The 16,505-nt window shown below is 38.3% G+C and overlaps 1 protein-coding gene across 1 annotated transcript in view; it reads left to right on the top strand.

Annotated features, from left to right (window-relative positions):
* Positions 1-16,505, top strand: part of LOC144061943 (uncharacterized) — a 127,797-nt gene that overhangs the window by 77,912 nt on the left and 33,380 nt on the right. Inside the window, exons 18-33 of the mRNA XM_077582896.1 lie at positions 753-785; positions 4,395-4,433; positions 4,548-4,589; positions 5,020-5,064; positions 5,324-5,377; positions 5,850-5,885; positions 8,466-8,540; positions 9,634-9,675; positions 10,858-10,935; positions 11,288-11,323; positions 12,128-12,181; positions 12,392-12,445; positions 13,436-13,477; positions 14,635-14,739; positions 14,892-14,945; positions 15,266-15,319. Coding sequence (XP_077439022.1) covers positions 753-785; positions 4,395-4,433; positions 4,548-4,589; positions 5,020-5,064; positions 5,324-5,377; positions 5,850-5,885; positions 8,466-8,540; positions 9,634-9,675; positions 10,858-10,935; positions 11,288-11,323; positions 12,128-12,181; positions 12,392-12,445; positions 13,436-13,477; positions 14,635-14,739; positions 14,892-14,945; positions 15,266-15,319 — 843 coding nt within the window. The remainder of the gene's footprint in view (positions 1-752; positions 786-4,394; positions 4,434-4,547; positions 4,590-5,019; positions 5,065-5,323; positions 5,378-5,849; positions 5,886-8,465; positions 8,541-9,633; positions 9,676-10,857; positions 10,936-11,287; positions 11,324-12,127; positions 12,182-12,391; positions 12,446-13,435; positions 13,478-14,634; positions 14,740-14,891; positions 14,946-15,265; positions 15,320-16,505) is intronic.

Below are 16,505 nucleotides of genomic sequence, written 5' to 3'. Positions count from 1 at the left end.
TGTTTACTGTGGACTGACAAGTCCACCTTTCAAAAGAAAAAGTATTGTTGTCATCGCAAAGTTCAAAAGCCAGCATCTGGGATGGCATGGGTAATGCACATATGTGAAGGCACCATTATCACTGAAGGGTACATACAAGTTTTGAAGCAGCATATGCCGCAATCCAAGCAATTTCCTTTTCAGTAACATCCCTGCTTATTTCACAAAAACAATGCCAAGCCACATTCTACACGTGTTACAACAGTGAGGGTTTGTAGTAAAAGCGTGCAAGTACTAGACTGGCCTGCCAGCAGTCCAGACCTGTCTCCCATTGAAAATGTGTGCCGCATTATATAGTGCAAAAAATAACAACAGAGACCTTGGACTGTTGGACCACTAAAGTTGGATAGAATTTCACTTAAAAAGCTTGTTGCGGGAAAATTGGGGTTTTATATGCTTTTTCCGCTCACTTTCAAAATTTTCATACACCAACTCCCCCCATTCAGAATTCTAAATGTATCAAAAAGACTTCCTGTAAAATTCAGTCATGACTTATATAAGTTAGAGACCATTTGCAGATGGAAGTGCATGGCCCCTTGAAATAATCACTGATAATATTTCCGTCCCTTAAAGTTTAATGAAAATGGGTCAAGATTTCCGAATTGTACAGTAGAGTGCTGAAAACAAAACTGTGGGTGTGGCATATGCTAATAAGGCTATATTTACTCATTTATGCAATAACTAATAGTCACTATTGTGTTTGTTTCTTTTAGGGTGATGCTGGCCCCCCTGGTCCACCCGGTCCTGTAAGTAATTAAGAGTAGTATATGTTTATAAGCCATTTTGCATTGTTGTGTTAATTGTCATCAGTGACCAGCAAATTCAAGAATTCACTTCCCATTGGACAAAACACAAAACAGCCATGTTGAATTAATGACCCTTGCCACTCATTTTGAGCTATGTGCGTTCTTGTTTAAACAGAGAAGACTGCTGCATTTTTTTTTTAATCTTCATTCTCAGCATCCTTCGCTGGCATCAATCTCAGAATGCAAGCACCCCAGGCTGACCATTAAATGGGCCTACGCTTCCACACATTGATCTCTCATCAGGGTGTGATGTGATCTTGTGATATAATTTTCAAAATTTCATCATTCAATTTCAAAGTGTGGAAAAGGTTGATGAAATGTGATGTGTGATATAAGTGAAGGTGCAAATAAAAGCACTCTGCATATCTGAGGGGTATGCAGAATGAATGAATGAGTGAATGAATGAATGAATGAATGAATGAATGAATGAATAAATTGCTCTAAGCAAAATCCGTGTAAAAAATCAAGAAACGAGCTGTTTGACTTTGAAGAAAACACTGCCATTGATTCCAAAAAAGTGGAGCATGTTGAAAGATTGTGTTAAAAAAAGAGTAATATTTATTTGAAAAACCTAGTAAAGTTTTTCCACTCAGAAATTCTAAGTACATTTTGCAAAGAGAGTTTTTAGTACATTTTACCAGTTTATAAAAAAATAAATAAAAAGGTTACTCAAGCATTGAGGAGCGAACTCATAATCTTCGATCAGCTTGCGAGTCAGCCACTCTTGCTGTTTGTCACTATATTGTATTGCTGCTGTGTCCAAAATGAAACCAAATGGGCCTCTTGGAGGTCCAATACAAGGATTCCGTCTGTCACCATCAATATGCAAACACACAGTAGGAGCTGCATGGCTCAGGTGGTCGAGTGGCTGTCACCCAAACTTTAGGTTGTGAGTTTGTTTCTCAACCCTTGATAGCTTTTTTTTTTTAATAAACTCGTAACATGTACTCAAAACCCTTCTTCTAAAATGTACTTTGAATTTCTGACTGAAAAAACGTTCCTAGTTTTTTTCAAGTAGGCCTATATATATATATATAATATTTTTAAGTGTATAAGCAGACTAGTAGCTTTTCACTAAATTATTGCTATTCTCACTGCCATTAAAGAAAAGAAGCGTTTTAAAAGTTAAATCGGGCAGATTTTACTGCTGTTTGTTTCCAACATCAGTCTGGACGCCACAGTGGACTGTTTTAAAGTCTGTCCAAACCACTGAGGACTTCCTTAGCAGTTGTCGCTTGACTTAAAATTTCACCTCAGTGGGAGAGAGAATTGTCCCTCTCAATCAAAAACCGAAACGCTCCGTCGTGTTCAACGTTGTGTAGTGAGCTGTGGGCCACCGAGGATATTGCAGCACACACAAGAGAAGAAAACATTAGTCATTTGATAAATGAGGCTGTTTGAACATTTAGTACCAGTCTCTGTCTGTGCTCTCTGCCTTCCTGTGGCAGATAATTTTGGCAGTTAAGCATCGATTTCCCTTACACAGCAGAAGCAGGGGTTCAGATCATTACCCTCCCTCCATAAACCTTCTTGTGCCTCTGTGTATTAGTGGCAGGGAGGTGCAGTGGTTTTAACGGCGTGCACTGCATCATTCTCCCCGATGGCCTTAACGTGGCAAAACAGGATTTTGAGCTTGGAGACAGTCCTTTTTTTTTTCTTCTTCTTCTTTTTTTTTTTTACAGCTGCCAGGCTCACTTTACAGTGGAGCTTTGCAATGCGTTCAACTAAAGCTGGCATCCTAAGCTCTGCTGAGTAAATAGTGGCATGCCAGAGTTCACCGCTCATGTGCGAAATCGACAATGAGGCCGCATGCTGATGGCGCGCAGACGTTGATCAAGTCGGAAAATGAGACAAGTGACTGCATGTTGGCGTTTTGATGGATGGCGCAGACGGCTCTTTGAGACAGCAGATGATCCGGTGTCTGTTTTAAGATTCCTATCGCTCCAGATGGAAAAATGTCTTCCTTAAACGTTACTTAATGACTGTAATTGTCTCAAAAGGCTCATAAGCACACGTTGCACAGATGCACCTGCACAAAGACGTCAGTTCAGACGAGCCGCTAAACAATGGAAAATCTGTCTAATTTAAGATTTATGGACTTGCACTTCCTCCTGGATGCTGCTTTTGCTTACTTAGTCTCTCACATGATTAATTATGATGCTTAAACCACTGGACATTGACCCACCTATTATTTTATATAATGTGGGCGGGAAACATGAGACAGAGGAGGACAGAAGTAGTTTGGTTTGGTTTTATCTGCCATGAAATGAAGGCACAGATTAAGATCATAGGCACAAAACTGCCATGAGAATATACTGTATGTACTGTACATGATTAATCCAGCATTACACTTTTGAGCAAAGAGTGTGAATCATAACTATGAAAATGAATATATGATTATTTTTCTTCCTGTCTGATTTATATTGTGTTGAAAAAAAAGCTGTGACATTGTCACACATTACACCAGCAGTGTTGCTAATAAATTTATGGTCAATAAATACTTACTGTTATTGTTATCCATCCATCCATTTTCTTAATATGTTCCCACACAAGTCTTAACACAGCATTCTAATAAAGTGGAATATGAATGAAGCAGCAAAATCTATCTATATCTATCTATCTATATTCATCTCAGTGGGCAGCCATTTTGTTACCTGCCGTCGACTGAAAATGACATCACACTTGCTCAGGGCTCACAAATAATGACCAATAATGGCTCAGGATGGGAATATCACATGACCCAAGTCAGAAACAGGTGAGCTGTGATTGGTTGTTACCTGAGCCCTGAGCAAGTGTGACGTCATTTTAAGTTAGTAAGATGGCCGCCCCTGAGATGGATAAAGCCGAGCAGATCTCGCTGCTTAATTCATATTTCACAAACAGACTATTAATCAGAATGCCGTGTTTAAGTGGGGCCACATACAACATATTATTGTAAACAAAATGTTTGACTTGACTTCCTGTTTTAATTGACAAATTCATTTAATGGCGTGATGCTTCAGTGGATGTATTTCATTCATATTAGTGATCATTTTACCACAAGCTTAATGCAACCAAAACAAAAGATATGCAAACAATGTCAGCTTTATGTAAGGCTGTAAACAGACATGCTCGCACTGAATTAATCAATGTGTCAAATGAAATTAGGTATGATGAAAACAAAAATAATGTGCTCAGTCAATGAGCTATACAAGTACGAGCCCCAAAGCAAGCACCCTATACATGTATGGTGAATTTCAATTGACACTGAGGTTTCATTTACAAGTATATATTCATATTTGCTTATTATTGTGTGATATTGTGCTGTTGGTGTACTGTAGAACTGCACTGCATCAGACTGAGGGATGTTGGTTGCCTTTGCGACATGTGGGGTCAAAATGTCACACCTCGCTGTATGTATCGACTCTCACTGGATTATATGTAGGTTATATGCTTATAACCAGTGAGTGTATTTATGAAGTATACATGACTTACTTCTAACTTATTTATGCGTTGTAGGATCAGAGGCAGGTTCTTTTAAGATGACTGTTTCTTTTTTATTCTGTCTAGGTGATGACAGCTCATGGGTTGAAGCAGCTCTCTGGAACTGTAAGCAGCTGAGCTCCATTGTATCATAAATCACCGCCGATTTGCAAATACTATAGAATAAAAAAATTGCTGAGCCACATTTTGAACTGTGTTATTTTGTCCTGTGTGTTATAGGATGAAATGATAAATGTGCAGAAGGGAGAAAAGGGAGATCGGGTAAGCATTGTTGAATATCTTTTTGGATTTTTTATTTTTTTTTTTTAAGTGATTTTGACAACTACATCAAATAAAATGTGTAGTCGGGTGAATTTGGAACTCAAGGAATGAAAATGAATGAATGAAAAAAAAATATTGGGTTCATTGGCAAATTAAAAATTCAACATAGTCAAAAACAAAAAACAAACAAACAAAAAACAAATTCCATACATAAATATACAACCGAAAGGGTAGGACTAAAGGGATTCAAGGTAACACATTGAAGATATTGAAACTTGAGATTTCAGGTTTTCATGTTATTGTTGCCATCACAGGCCATAAATTTCAGAATACTTTCTTTTTAGTTCGCCAAATAACTTACAAAACTAAAGTTATAAAGGCAATACATTATAACCTCACGCTTCTCTCGTCCTTTTGGGTGATATCACAGGGAAACATTGGACTGCCGGGACAGAAAGGAGATCAAGGTCCTGAGGTGAGCTCATGTATTCAAATTATTTATTCACTACCTGTAATTTTTTTGTTTTTCCAGCCAACTGACCTCAGGAGGTTAAGTCAGTTCATTACAACCTGATCATCTAGAATAACAGAACTGATGTTATTGTTAGTATACAGAAAAGGTCACCACTTATATTTTTTAAAGGTATTGAAGGACATCCTGCATATGCCTGCTGGCTGAGTTGGACACTGAAATCCACAAATATAACTTTTTGTGTTACATTTTGTTCTGCCAGGGAAAACAAGGCCCAGCTGGACCAAGTGGACTCCCCGCCCCCCCAGGAGAGCCAGTAAGTATACCTGCAGCAGACTTCATGTCAAGCCCCGTCGCCTTATCTGTCACCTTGGCTTATCCTCCGCTTCCCAATGCAGTCTGCCAGACTGAGCCTGAGATCAATTGATGAATACCGCGATTAGGAGCGTGTCAGAGAAGAAGAGTCCAGTCTCTTTTCTTTTTTTCCCTAACGCAGTCAGTCAGCAAATTTAATAATTAATTAGCGGAACGTAGAAAATGTCTGCATTTTTGGCCAGAAAGCACAAGTGCAATCTGTTTGCTGCACCTGCTTTGATAATGAGCATCTGTCTTTCTTGAAAAGCAGGGAGGGAAAAAGCGACATTTTCTAAATCCTGTCTAAATGAAATTATGTTGGAACTCGACAGTCTGCTGAAGCACAGAGAAGGAGGAGGCGGTTGTGGAGATGAATGTGCGTGAGATGAAGGTCTGCTGATAGACGTCTTTTTTGTCCCCATTCCTGTTTACAGGGCTCGCCAGGGAGAGATGGCCTAAAAGGAGAGAAGGTAGAAAAACTTCAAATCAAGTTCTCATCTGAAAGATAAAAAGGAGATTTTGTGATGTTTTATTAGCACTTGAACATACAAGACACCTTCCTGATGATTCACATGCCATTCATGCCATCGTCAATCATGCCAGAATTTCCCTCCGTTTGACGCTCTCGACTACTCTGCAAATTTACACCAACCCCTCTTTCAGCACGACTTGTTCCAAACACTCGACTGAAAGTGACAAAGTGCAACAGTGTGCGCCTTGACACGCGAGTTTGATGAGGTGTGTCGCTTGTCAAAATAAATGACGCTTTACACGCGACTTCCCTCCCGCCAGAGTCATTCTGTCAAACTCCGGGGCAGGGAAATAAATCGAAGTGCTTAAGCTTGCTACGTCCTCTCAGATTGAGAACCCTCCTTTTGTCACCTTCACTAATGCAAAGTAATGCTAGAGACAGGTGTGATTAAGTATTCATATGAGTCACAACAAAAAACAAACATTCATTTCAAGAGTAGATTTGGATGAAAAGCAAATATTGTGTACATAAAGCCATTAACTTATGTGGCTGCAGAGAGAATGTTAAGTGTGCTTACCAAAATGAGCAAGCAAGTGTGTCCTTGTAAAGCTGCACAAGTGTTTATATCTACAGTAGCAAGGCATGACCTACAATGAACCCTCTTTGCAGGTCACTTCAATATTTATCTTCTTTCATATTTATACATGACCTCGGCCTGATCAGGTTATGTGTTATGTAGATACAGGGCCATGAAAAAGTATTGGCCAACATGTCAATATCAGACAAAGATAAAAATAAAATGCAGTTTTTAAATGGGAATTTTATTTAGTAACGGGAGAGACTATTTAATGCTGTGTGGCCCTCTGTTAAAAAGTACTCCCTAAACCTAACAATAATTTTATTTTATTTATTTATTTATTTTTAGACATTCAGAAATTGAAGTGCTGGTGTATTTTGGATCATTGTTAGATCATTACAGAACCCATACGCACTTCACCTTAAGGTCATGAACTGATGGACAAGCATTTTTCCTCAGAATTTTCTAATTAAGTACAGAATTCATGGTCTCATCAATCACAAGTCGTCCAGGTCTCGAATAGCAAAGCAACCCCAAACCATCGACGTTGTTTGTATTGTGTTCTTTTTCTGAAATGTGAAATGAAATCTGTGTTGCATTTACGACAAATGTAACGAGGCAGTCGCCTTTCAATTTTTTTTTACTTTTGTCTCGTCAGTCCATATAATATTCTCCGGCATGTGCAAACAGCCTTTCGCTTTGGTCAGCAGTGGTTTTCACCTTAAAACTGCCACAGATGCTATTTTGCCCATTCTTTCTTATTTGATTCATGAACACTAACCTAAACTGAGGCGAGGGAGTCCTGCAGTTCCTTAGATGTTGTCCTGGGTTCTTTTGTGCCCTGCTATCAGTCGATGCTGTGTTCTTGGGGTCATTTTTGTATTGACATGTTTTTTTCCATTTGCGGATAATAGCTTTCGTTGGTTAGCAGAAGTCTAAAAAGAAGTGCTTTATAACCCTTTTCTGACTCATGTCAGTTACTTTATTTCTCATCTGTTTTTGATTTTTTTTTTGCATTGTGTAGCAAATTTTTTAAATGATTTGGCCAGATTCATTTTGACAGGCATGTTGTATTTAATTGAGTTATTTTTTTTTCTTAGTTATACTTTTTTTTTTAAAACAGCAATTTATGTTTGAGTTATATTAGTCTAATATTTACAACCAACAAGCTCCTTTCCCACCCTGTCACCAAAATACACACACACAAATAAATAAAAACCTTGCTGGCAATATTTTTTGAGAGTCTTAATCGGTGTGTGTGTATAAAAAAAAAAAACAATCCCTAAATGCAGAGAGAATATAGTCATACATTTAGATATAGTTCTCATGCAAAACCTATGAGCTAAGTGGTCATATTTGGTATAGCCAATAAATAACATACATACTGTTTAGAGTATTGTGTTTCTCTGTGGGTTCTTGAGTCACCGTAATGTTTTTAGACAACCATGGTGACTCAGTGAACTCAGGCTCTATACTGTCAGTTTTCTAAGATATCAACTAATGGCTACAATTACCCTTACATTTTCAGAGTAGAAAATGTATGACTTTTAAGTGCTATTTATTTTCCTACTTTATATTTTGTTTTCTTCATGGCCCTGCCATTCTCATTTCCCTCCTGCAGACAGTGACAGAATTGAACATAAAGTTGACCGTTTTTTTTAAACTCTCATTTACCTTGCTGTCACACTGTTCACTGTAAATACATATGCCATGTTCCTACATCTTTCTTGCCTTCCTTACACTTGTCAGCTGTCATTTTGATTTTGAAGGAAAATAAAGCAGGTTGTCAACATCACTGGGATTAGCTCCATCCATGAAAGGATTGCAATAAATTACTTCAGACAGGAACCAGAAATGTTGTTTGTCATGTAGGCAGCAACTTTCAAACAAAAGTTGTGAGGGGTTCTACAAGGACAAATATTGATCTACCAAAATCATGCATTCCACAAATTAGATAGTCTGGCATTTCATTATAGGGTTGACTCATGACTCTTTCTGTAGGGAGACTTCGGAGAAGTGACGGGGCTTCAGGGACCCCCAGGACCTAAGGGCGAGCCTGGAGAGCCTGGATATGTGGTGTGTATTCACGTTTATCCAAAGGTTTCTATGTTCTTGAAAACATATGGTTTCATCAAGCGTAGCTCGTGAACCAGGAGCAGATAAGCAAAACTAGCCACTCCAGCTATATAGCCTGCTTAGAAGACATGTGATTATGATGATGCAAGACATTAAGTAATCAAATATTGGATTGTGAAGATGATGGCTGTCGAAGCATCACATTTTATGGACGTGCCTATGCATGTAAAAATGTTCATTATAGCTCCATCAAACAAGTGACTCATGTGCACGGTCCTCCTTCATAGCTTTGCGCAATCTTGTTTGTTTTCTGGGGAACAACACTCAACCTGAAGCGAGCTCATCAAGCAGAGAAATAGCGAAGGAATTAGTGCAGGCTGAAGTGCTTATATCTCTTACATGTTCTCTAACGTGTGCAAAATTCGACACCATCCTTGAGACGGGGGTCCTTTCGCGAATGTCATCGCTTTAAGTGTCTCTGAGGGAACATAGATATTCCCCCCCACCCACATTTTATGGTCTTTGTTATTTAAGACTACAATAAAAGTGATAAAACCAACTCAATGGGTGTCTTTAATGAGGCAGCCCTCTTCAAATAACTGTTGCTCAATTGATTTTTGCCTGTAAATGAATGATGAAGGCCTGTATTTCTTTGCTCACTTTTATGACTGGATGTAATGATGAAGTTCTCCTGGATATGGTGTCATTGTTAATCCCAATCCACCATTTTGTATAATATACAACATGGATTGTGGGGCTTGTTAAACCACAGTCCTCACTGTCCTCTATCTTGTTAAGTAAAGGGACGATAATAGATAAGATGTTCGTTTCTGCCCATGAGATTGTGACGCGTTTCAAACTGTTTTCACTGTAGAATTGTGTTATGCATGAATCTTTGTTGACATTGCAAATGCGCAAGTACAGAAACGAGGCATGAAAAACAATGACCAACAGAGGGCCTGTACGTACTCGCTTATCAGCGCCCCAGAATCTTAGATAAGGAATGAAGACACAGGCGGGTCGGGTGAGACAAAGATGACATTAAAGTTGTTATTCAGTTTTTTTCTGATTCATTTCTCATGTTGTCATGTAGGGTGATGGGCTGTCTTTGTCCAGAGGCACCCGTGGCCCCAAGGTAAAGCACTGACGCTGCAGATCATCACCCACACCATCCATCTAGTGTCCACATTGATCTGCTCATCCAATACGTAGTAATATTTGTATTGAAATAGTTTTTGTTGAGTGTGTAAAAATGATAAATATTTCTCACAGAGATGTTTTGGGAAACTAGTTAACTCAGGATTAATCACAAACTACTTACACATTTTTTTTTTTATCTCTTCTAAATGCTCAACAAAATATGTCTTTCAAGTTTTTTATACTCTTGTTAAAGAACATAAAAAGTGGACACCTAATACAAATATCATTGACTCTTTTAGTTCATTGATACCAAAATTGTATCATTCATAAACGTATTTGAATTTAATTAGATGTACTCTACAAGTTCAAATGAGTGTAAAACATTGAGTCATCGATTTCTGTCACTAGGTGGCATTAGTGTTTCATGTAGGTACAGGTATATTATTCGTTTCAAATTAAGAGAAAAGTTAATCAGAACATGAAGCAAGTCGTTGATTCCTGTCCATTTTATTCATTGTAAATTACAAGACCTCAGTCACGGCTAATACAGTATATATATATATTTATATATATATATATATATATATATATATATATTTATTATTGCTGAATTGTGATATAGCCACTCCTTTGTACAACATTGTTAGTTTTAATTCATACGTCAACATGTCTCCTGCGTCGTGACTGGAATTCCCCAAGTAGGCCAACAGTGCTTTCCAAATAAGTAAGTAATAAGTAATTGATTTATTTACTTATATAAATTGAAGTAATAAATAATATTATTTTCCAAATAATAATAATAATCCATTGATCGATGTGAAAAACAAAATTTTGACACGCTAATTTTGACACCACTAATTTAAAGCATTTGGTTTCTAAATATGTTTTGGTTTCCAGTAGCACTGTTATGAGGGAAAACCAAATGACATATTGTTGTACCCTCAGCATGTGTAGAGGTTTTTTTGTTTTTTTGTTTTTTTTAAATAAAAGCAGATAAGAACCTGTGCACACCACTGGCCTTGAAAATACATTTCCTCCCCTTCAAGCTGCAAAAGGCAAAAACCTGAAAGCAAAAATCCATTCGGGTCCAGTCTAAATACTTAATGATCATGCAGTGCAGCAGCTCTCCAGGAGCTTCGGATTGAGCCATCTGACTGCTGCCTTGTTCTTTTGTCAGGGGGAGCGAGGAGTCCCAGGACTACCTGGAGAGCACGGTGATAAAGGCGAGCCTGGAGAGAGCATCACAGGCATGCCTGTGAGTATGATGTTGTATGTGATTGTTCTCCATATTCATTATTTACCTTACGTTCACACTAGACCCAGTAAAAAAGGACCCGGCGCTCAGTAAATTCACTTTCTGCTGAAAATGGATGTCATTACTGCTTGATGCTTCCTGCCATGTGCCCTGAATTCATCCCCCATCATATATCTCGCGCAATGCACGTTTCCCCCTCGCTGACATGATTGCAAGGGAGTCTGTCTTCTTTTAATATAGAATTGTTGGAGGCAGAATCAATGTGAGCAAAAGGTGTCTAACACAATAGCTTTATTGGATCCCTGGTGCTAGAGGGTAGACGGTGTTAACAAGCTGCATGATGTGTTCTCAGGGCCCCTTGGGACCTCCAGGAAAGCCAGGAATTGAGGTTTGTGGAGTATACCCTAATCCATGGCATGAAAACATACATTTTCTTTGACTTTCAGCTTGTTGATACTGCAACCAGCTGTGTAACAATAATTGCTATACAGTTGAACCTCCAAAATGTTTGGAAAACTGAAACGTTCCGGAAAAAAATATCTCCCCGGTCAAAATTTGGGAGTTCAAGCCATCATCGTGTGAGAGGCTTCATACATATAAATGGAAGGATGCAAGAGCCTCTTTGAAAATTCTTCAACTTTCATTTGTTTAACACCTCAAATCAGTTAAGCAAGCAATTATATATTGTTTATTTGTTCTAGTTAATTTGAAACCAGTTTTCTGACAAGGGTGATACAGCAAGTAGTTAAGGTTTTTTCAAGATTTTGGGGTGGCCAAAGGCCCAATAGCCCACTAAACCGGTGCTTCTCAAACTTTTTTTGAATTCACTACACACTTTTTATATTAACAAAATCTCGAAAATCTCAAAATCTCTCGGCACACCACCCATAGGAAAAAAAAAAAACATCTAAACTAAAACGGCTATAGTGTTTCCTTTTTTAATATAATATATAATAATATAATAATATATCTACTGTATATCATTGTGCAACAAATTCACATAATTGGAAAAGCTATGGATTATTTATCCTCACCTGATATACAAGGAAAGGAAAAGGAAAAAAAATATTTTTTTAATTAAATTAAACATCTCCAATTTGGATTGTGTTCAACTTGGATTTTCACAGTAAATTATTTAAACATTTTCATTTGCATTTGCCAACTGCTATTTTTGACTAAGGGTGTTTTTCAGGGTCTTCGTGGAGCCCCAGGTTCACCTGGGCCTGCTGGAAATCCAGGAAGAGAGGTGAGTGTTCCCATCACTCCATCCACCGCCTGCCACGTGCACAGATAAAAGCCAACATAATGACTGTCAGCTCATTGGGGCTGAACCAGACTGTTAGATCACACATTGCCACCAACTGTGACGGATGTGAAAGTACAATTACAGTGCAGCATGTACGCTTAATTTCAGTCCCTGAAGGATTGTTAGCGTCTCTATTTGTCTCACTTAAAGGGTCCTCCTGGCAGACCGGGCCCCCGTGGCCCTGCTGGACCTCCAGGTGAACCAGTAAGTTTGAAAATCCCTTTTGCGCATTTGCACCGTGAAGGTAAATGTACTAATGCAGCTTCAGTTTGGGGGTAATTTGCAGCCAAACTTGCTGTTCACGGCCTAATGTTACCTTCAGGAAGTTAGTGGCGCTTATGACTAATTGTCAGCCCCCTGATCGCTCACTCCCCACCGCTGTTTGTGTCTTTAGTTTTCATCTAGTTGGCATCTGCATCAAGCCAGTGGTAATGGGGGCTGCTGCTTGAAAAAAAAAAAACGTTAGTATGAAGGAATTACAATAATAAAGAAATCACATGATGTACCATCGCAACAGTCACAAGTCGACTACTGAGCGCACCAAATTCCCTGCAGCACAGACCAAGCAATGTAGCGTAATCAATGATTGCGAAGCAGTACGTATCATCACGAGTCATTTGAGTCGGTGTGTCTTGACCTCCTGAGACTGACTCACAAAAAAAAACATTGCTTTAAATTAGGAATGTCAAAATTAGTGTGTTAATTTTGAGTTAATTTAAAGTTCCTTTAACGCCACAAATCTTTTAAAGAGCGATTAACTTAACTTACTTGGAAAAGCCTGTACTGGGGGAAATCCAGTCGCAACAAATTTTAAAAAAAATTATTGCCTGACACCCCTACTTTAAATGTTTGCACATATGTACAGAAGTAAAGATTCACAAATCACAGCCATTGACCATTTCATGTTTGTAACACAAGGACAACAAATAAGAAACAAAAAAGTGGCATGATATGAAGATTTTGTTGTCTGGCATTCAAGTGTTTCTTTCAACCTTGCAAATTGAATCAGTAATAGTGAAACATATTTCTGAAGTGTTCATGGTTTTCTTCTTTCAAGGCATGCATTAAAAACTGCATTATTAACCGCTGTCTACAGCACCAAATGAACATATCAATATTTGTAATATAATGAATGTACTAGCCTGAAAATTGCTATGTTTAATGTTATTTTTTTACTTTTGTTTTCTCTCTTAGACTGCACTACCAATTGTTGGAGATATGGGGGCCTTGCTCAAGGTATTTTATCATTCTAATTGATGATAATTGCAGCTTTCCAGGGTTGAATACATTATTTTGCCATATAAATGTGAACGGCTCATTGTGTTGCTCATCTTGAAATGTACGGCTTGCATTAGCTAGCCAACAGTGTAATGTCAAGCCCTTGAGAGCCTCCATCAGGATGCCTGGCATACTTTTAGAAAGATGTGCATCTCTCCCTGTTTCCAGGCCCACTTACTAGTAACATTTAGAAAGAAGACTTTATGTAAACTGCAATATATACAGAACATAAAATGTGAATGCAACACGTATTTTGCGCTGCCATTTTTTATTAGATGAATTGAAAGATAAATTAACAGGTATCAACTTTTGTGTCCATAGAAAAAGTCTAAAATAATACAAGATAAGCTAAAAAAACAAACAAAAAGGAAGCAAAAGCAAATGTGTTGCATTTATATTTTTGCTCAGCAGAGAAACATTACAGTAGTCTAAGGTCAACATTGATGCACAACATTTTAAAACTGGTTACTAGAAAGCATATTTGGAACTCTTTGCTGGAACATACAATTTCTAACCAAGCAGTGAGAAAGCTTTTTTGCCAGCACTAATGTGACAATAACAAAAGCTTTAGAAAGTCTTGTGCTGCTTCAACAGTTGTTAATTGAATTTTCTCTAAAAAACTCTCTTTCTTTTACAAAATATTAATTTGATTCCCTGATCCCTGAAAACCTGATTCTTGTTATTTGACTATTTTCATTTCAATCTCTTACTTTCCTATCATATACTCTGGTATTTTCTTGTAGATTTTGCATTTTGAAATATAACTGCAATACAGCTTATAATGGCACAGTACGCATGTTACAATCTGCTGCAAGGTGCAGTCCTTAGAGAGAGAATGGATCAGGAATGGTGATATTTAAAATTCTCGCCTAAATGTCACAGCCAATGAGTTTGACAAAGTTCACCACTCACCTCGATGAGAGACGCTGTTGGTGGGTTCATATTATTTCTGCTATGCAGACATTTAAAGAACACTTTGTGTCATCTAGGGTCTTATCCTCCACCCTGGGATGTAACATAATAAATGATGAAAATGCCGTGTTTGGCTCAGACTTGATGATATCTTATTTGTGTCACCACATTTGCTTCCTCCATCACCCTCCCCGTGCTACTAGAATGCCTGCAGTGCTTGCCAGATGAGAGTTTCCGGGCTGACTGGACAGAAGGGAGAGAAGGGCTCCCCTGGAGTGCTTGGACATGACGGCATGGTGGGAGAAAAGGTACATGTGACTCATTAGTAAGATCTGGTAAACACGTATGACCCAATCGTGTCACTTTGCATTAAATCTATAGAAGGGGAGACTGGGGCTTGGTGTCACACTTTTTACACTCTTGCTGTCCCTTGTTCGTTTTTGTGTGTTTGTCGTCCCAGGGGGACCCGGGTGTAAGAGGTCCAATGGGGAATCCTGGGAAGGAAGGCCCAAAGGTTGGATGGAGATATTAACATATGTACAGAATTTTAAAACTTATAGTTCATGGCTTGTGACTTTAGATTTCAGAAATCTCTTGTAGCCTAACCAGCTGTAGAGAAAGTCATCTTTTGTGCTCTTATAAGGCGTTGCAGCAAAAGTTGTTGCTATGGTTACACTGTTGCTCCACACTGATGCAAAAAGCATTTTCTTTCTCTATCTCTCTCTCTCGCTCTCTCGCTCTCTCTCTCCCACACACACACACACACACACATATATATACGTGTGTGTGTATGTGTGTTTATTTATTTCCATTACTGGTTCTGCCGCCTCACAGGGAGTGAAAGGAGAGCGAGGCTTCTCTGGCCCTACAGGAGATAAGGGTGACGAGGTGAGTGCAAAGAAGTAGAAGAAGTTGGAAAAAGGTTTACATTCAGTTATTCCTATGCCAAATCTAATGACCTTTTTAGTCTAATGCAACATATCAAAATGTCTTGGAAGCTAGAGGTGCACAAAACGGGTAACAGGAGTTTTTATGCGAATAACAGAGGTTTGAAAAAAGATCTCAAACTAGGTAGATCCACCCAGTGTGAACCGTGAATATGCAGGGGAACACTGTACACTTTGTGTGCCTTACCTAATAGGAACTATTTTTGTAGACAGGTTCACGTATGCTCAGCGTAAAAACTGGCAGATATTAGTTTACTGTGTTGAATATTTCTCATGCTTAAGGAATGTGTCAGTGGTAATATTTGTACATCCTCTGAAATCTAATATAATCTCAATTTAATGATTATCATTGTTTACTGCTGGTAAAATGCTGAAAAAACATTGTAAGCCATCAATAAACATGTCAACATTATCAATGGGTAAATAAATGCCACCCTTAAATGTCAGTCGGCAGAAAAATGTGGACAAAGCTAGTCTATTTGAGCGGCAATATGAAGAAGCTTCCAAACAACATTCAAACTATTTAAATTTGCTTATAAAAAGGAGAATTTTGGCTCAGTTGTTGCCATAAGGACTCTACAGCTCTTTTGTGAGCGGACCAAATTGTTGTCAGTGTTTAGCATTAACATTTGTTCTGTAACCGTATGTGACTGGCCGGACCCCAAAGCAGACCAATGAAAGACTAACTCAAAGTCTTTATTCCATTAAAGTATTAATTAAGAAAAAAATGGTAACATAAAGCACTACTAATGAGTAGAGTATTCTTTAACACAGTACCAAAATAAAAGACTAATAAACACAAAGCGCTATTGCAGAGGAGTAAAATTGTTTTTGCAAAGTACAAAAAAATAACATAAATCACTACTAACAGCTAGGAATAAAACTGAAAAACAACAAAGTTCATCCAACGAGAAGCAAAATGCAAAATGGGAGCAAGACGGAATACAGCACAGCAAATGGCGAAGACAAAAGAGCAATCTGGCGTCTTCCTGATGTGACCGCAGGTCTCATGACTTGGAGCTGACTATCAATTGCTCTCAGGTGTGTACTGTCTTGCTCTGCTCCTCCCTGCACCACCTAGGGGAAACAAAAAAAAAACACGGGGAAAACCAAACTGACAGAAAAAG

The sequence above is a fragment of the Vanacampus margaritifer genome, chromosome 12 (genome assembly GCF_051991255.1).
Source record: "Vanacampus margaritifer isolate UIUO_Vmar chromosome 12, RoL_Vmar_1.0, whole genome shotgun sequence".
NCBI lineage: Eukaryota > Metazoa > Chordata > Actinopteri > Syngnathiformes > Syngnathidae > Vanacampus > Vanacampus margaritifer.
This window is presented reverse-complemented; position numbering and strand designations above follow the sequence as displayed.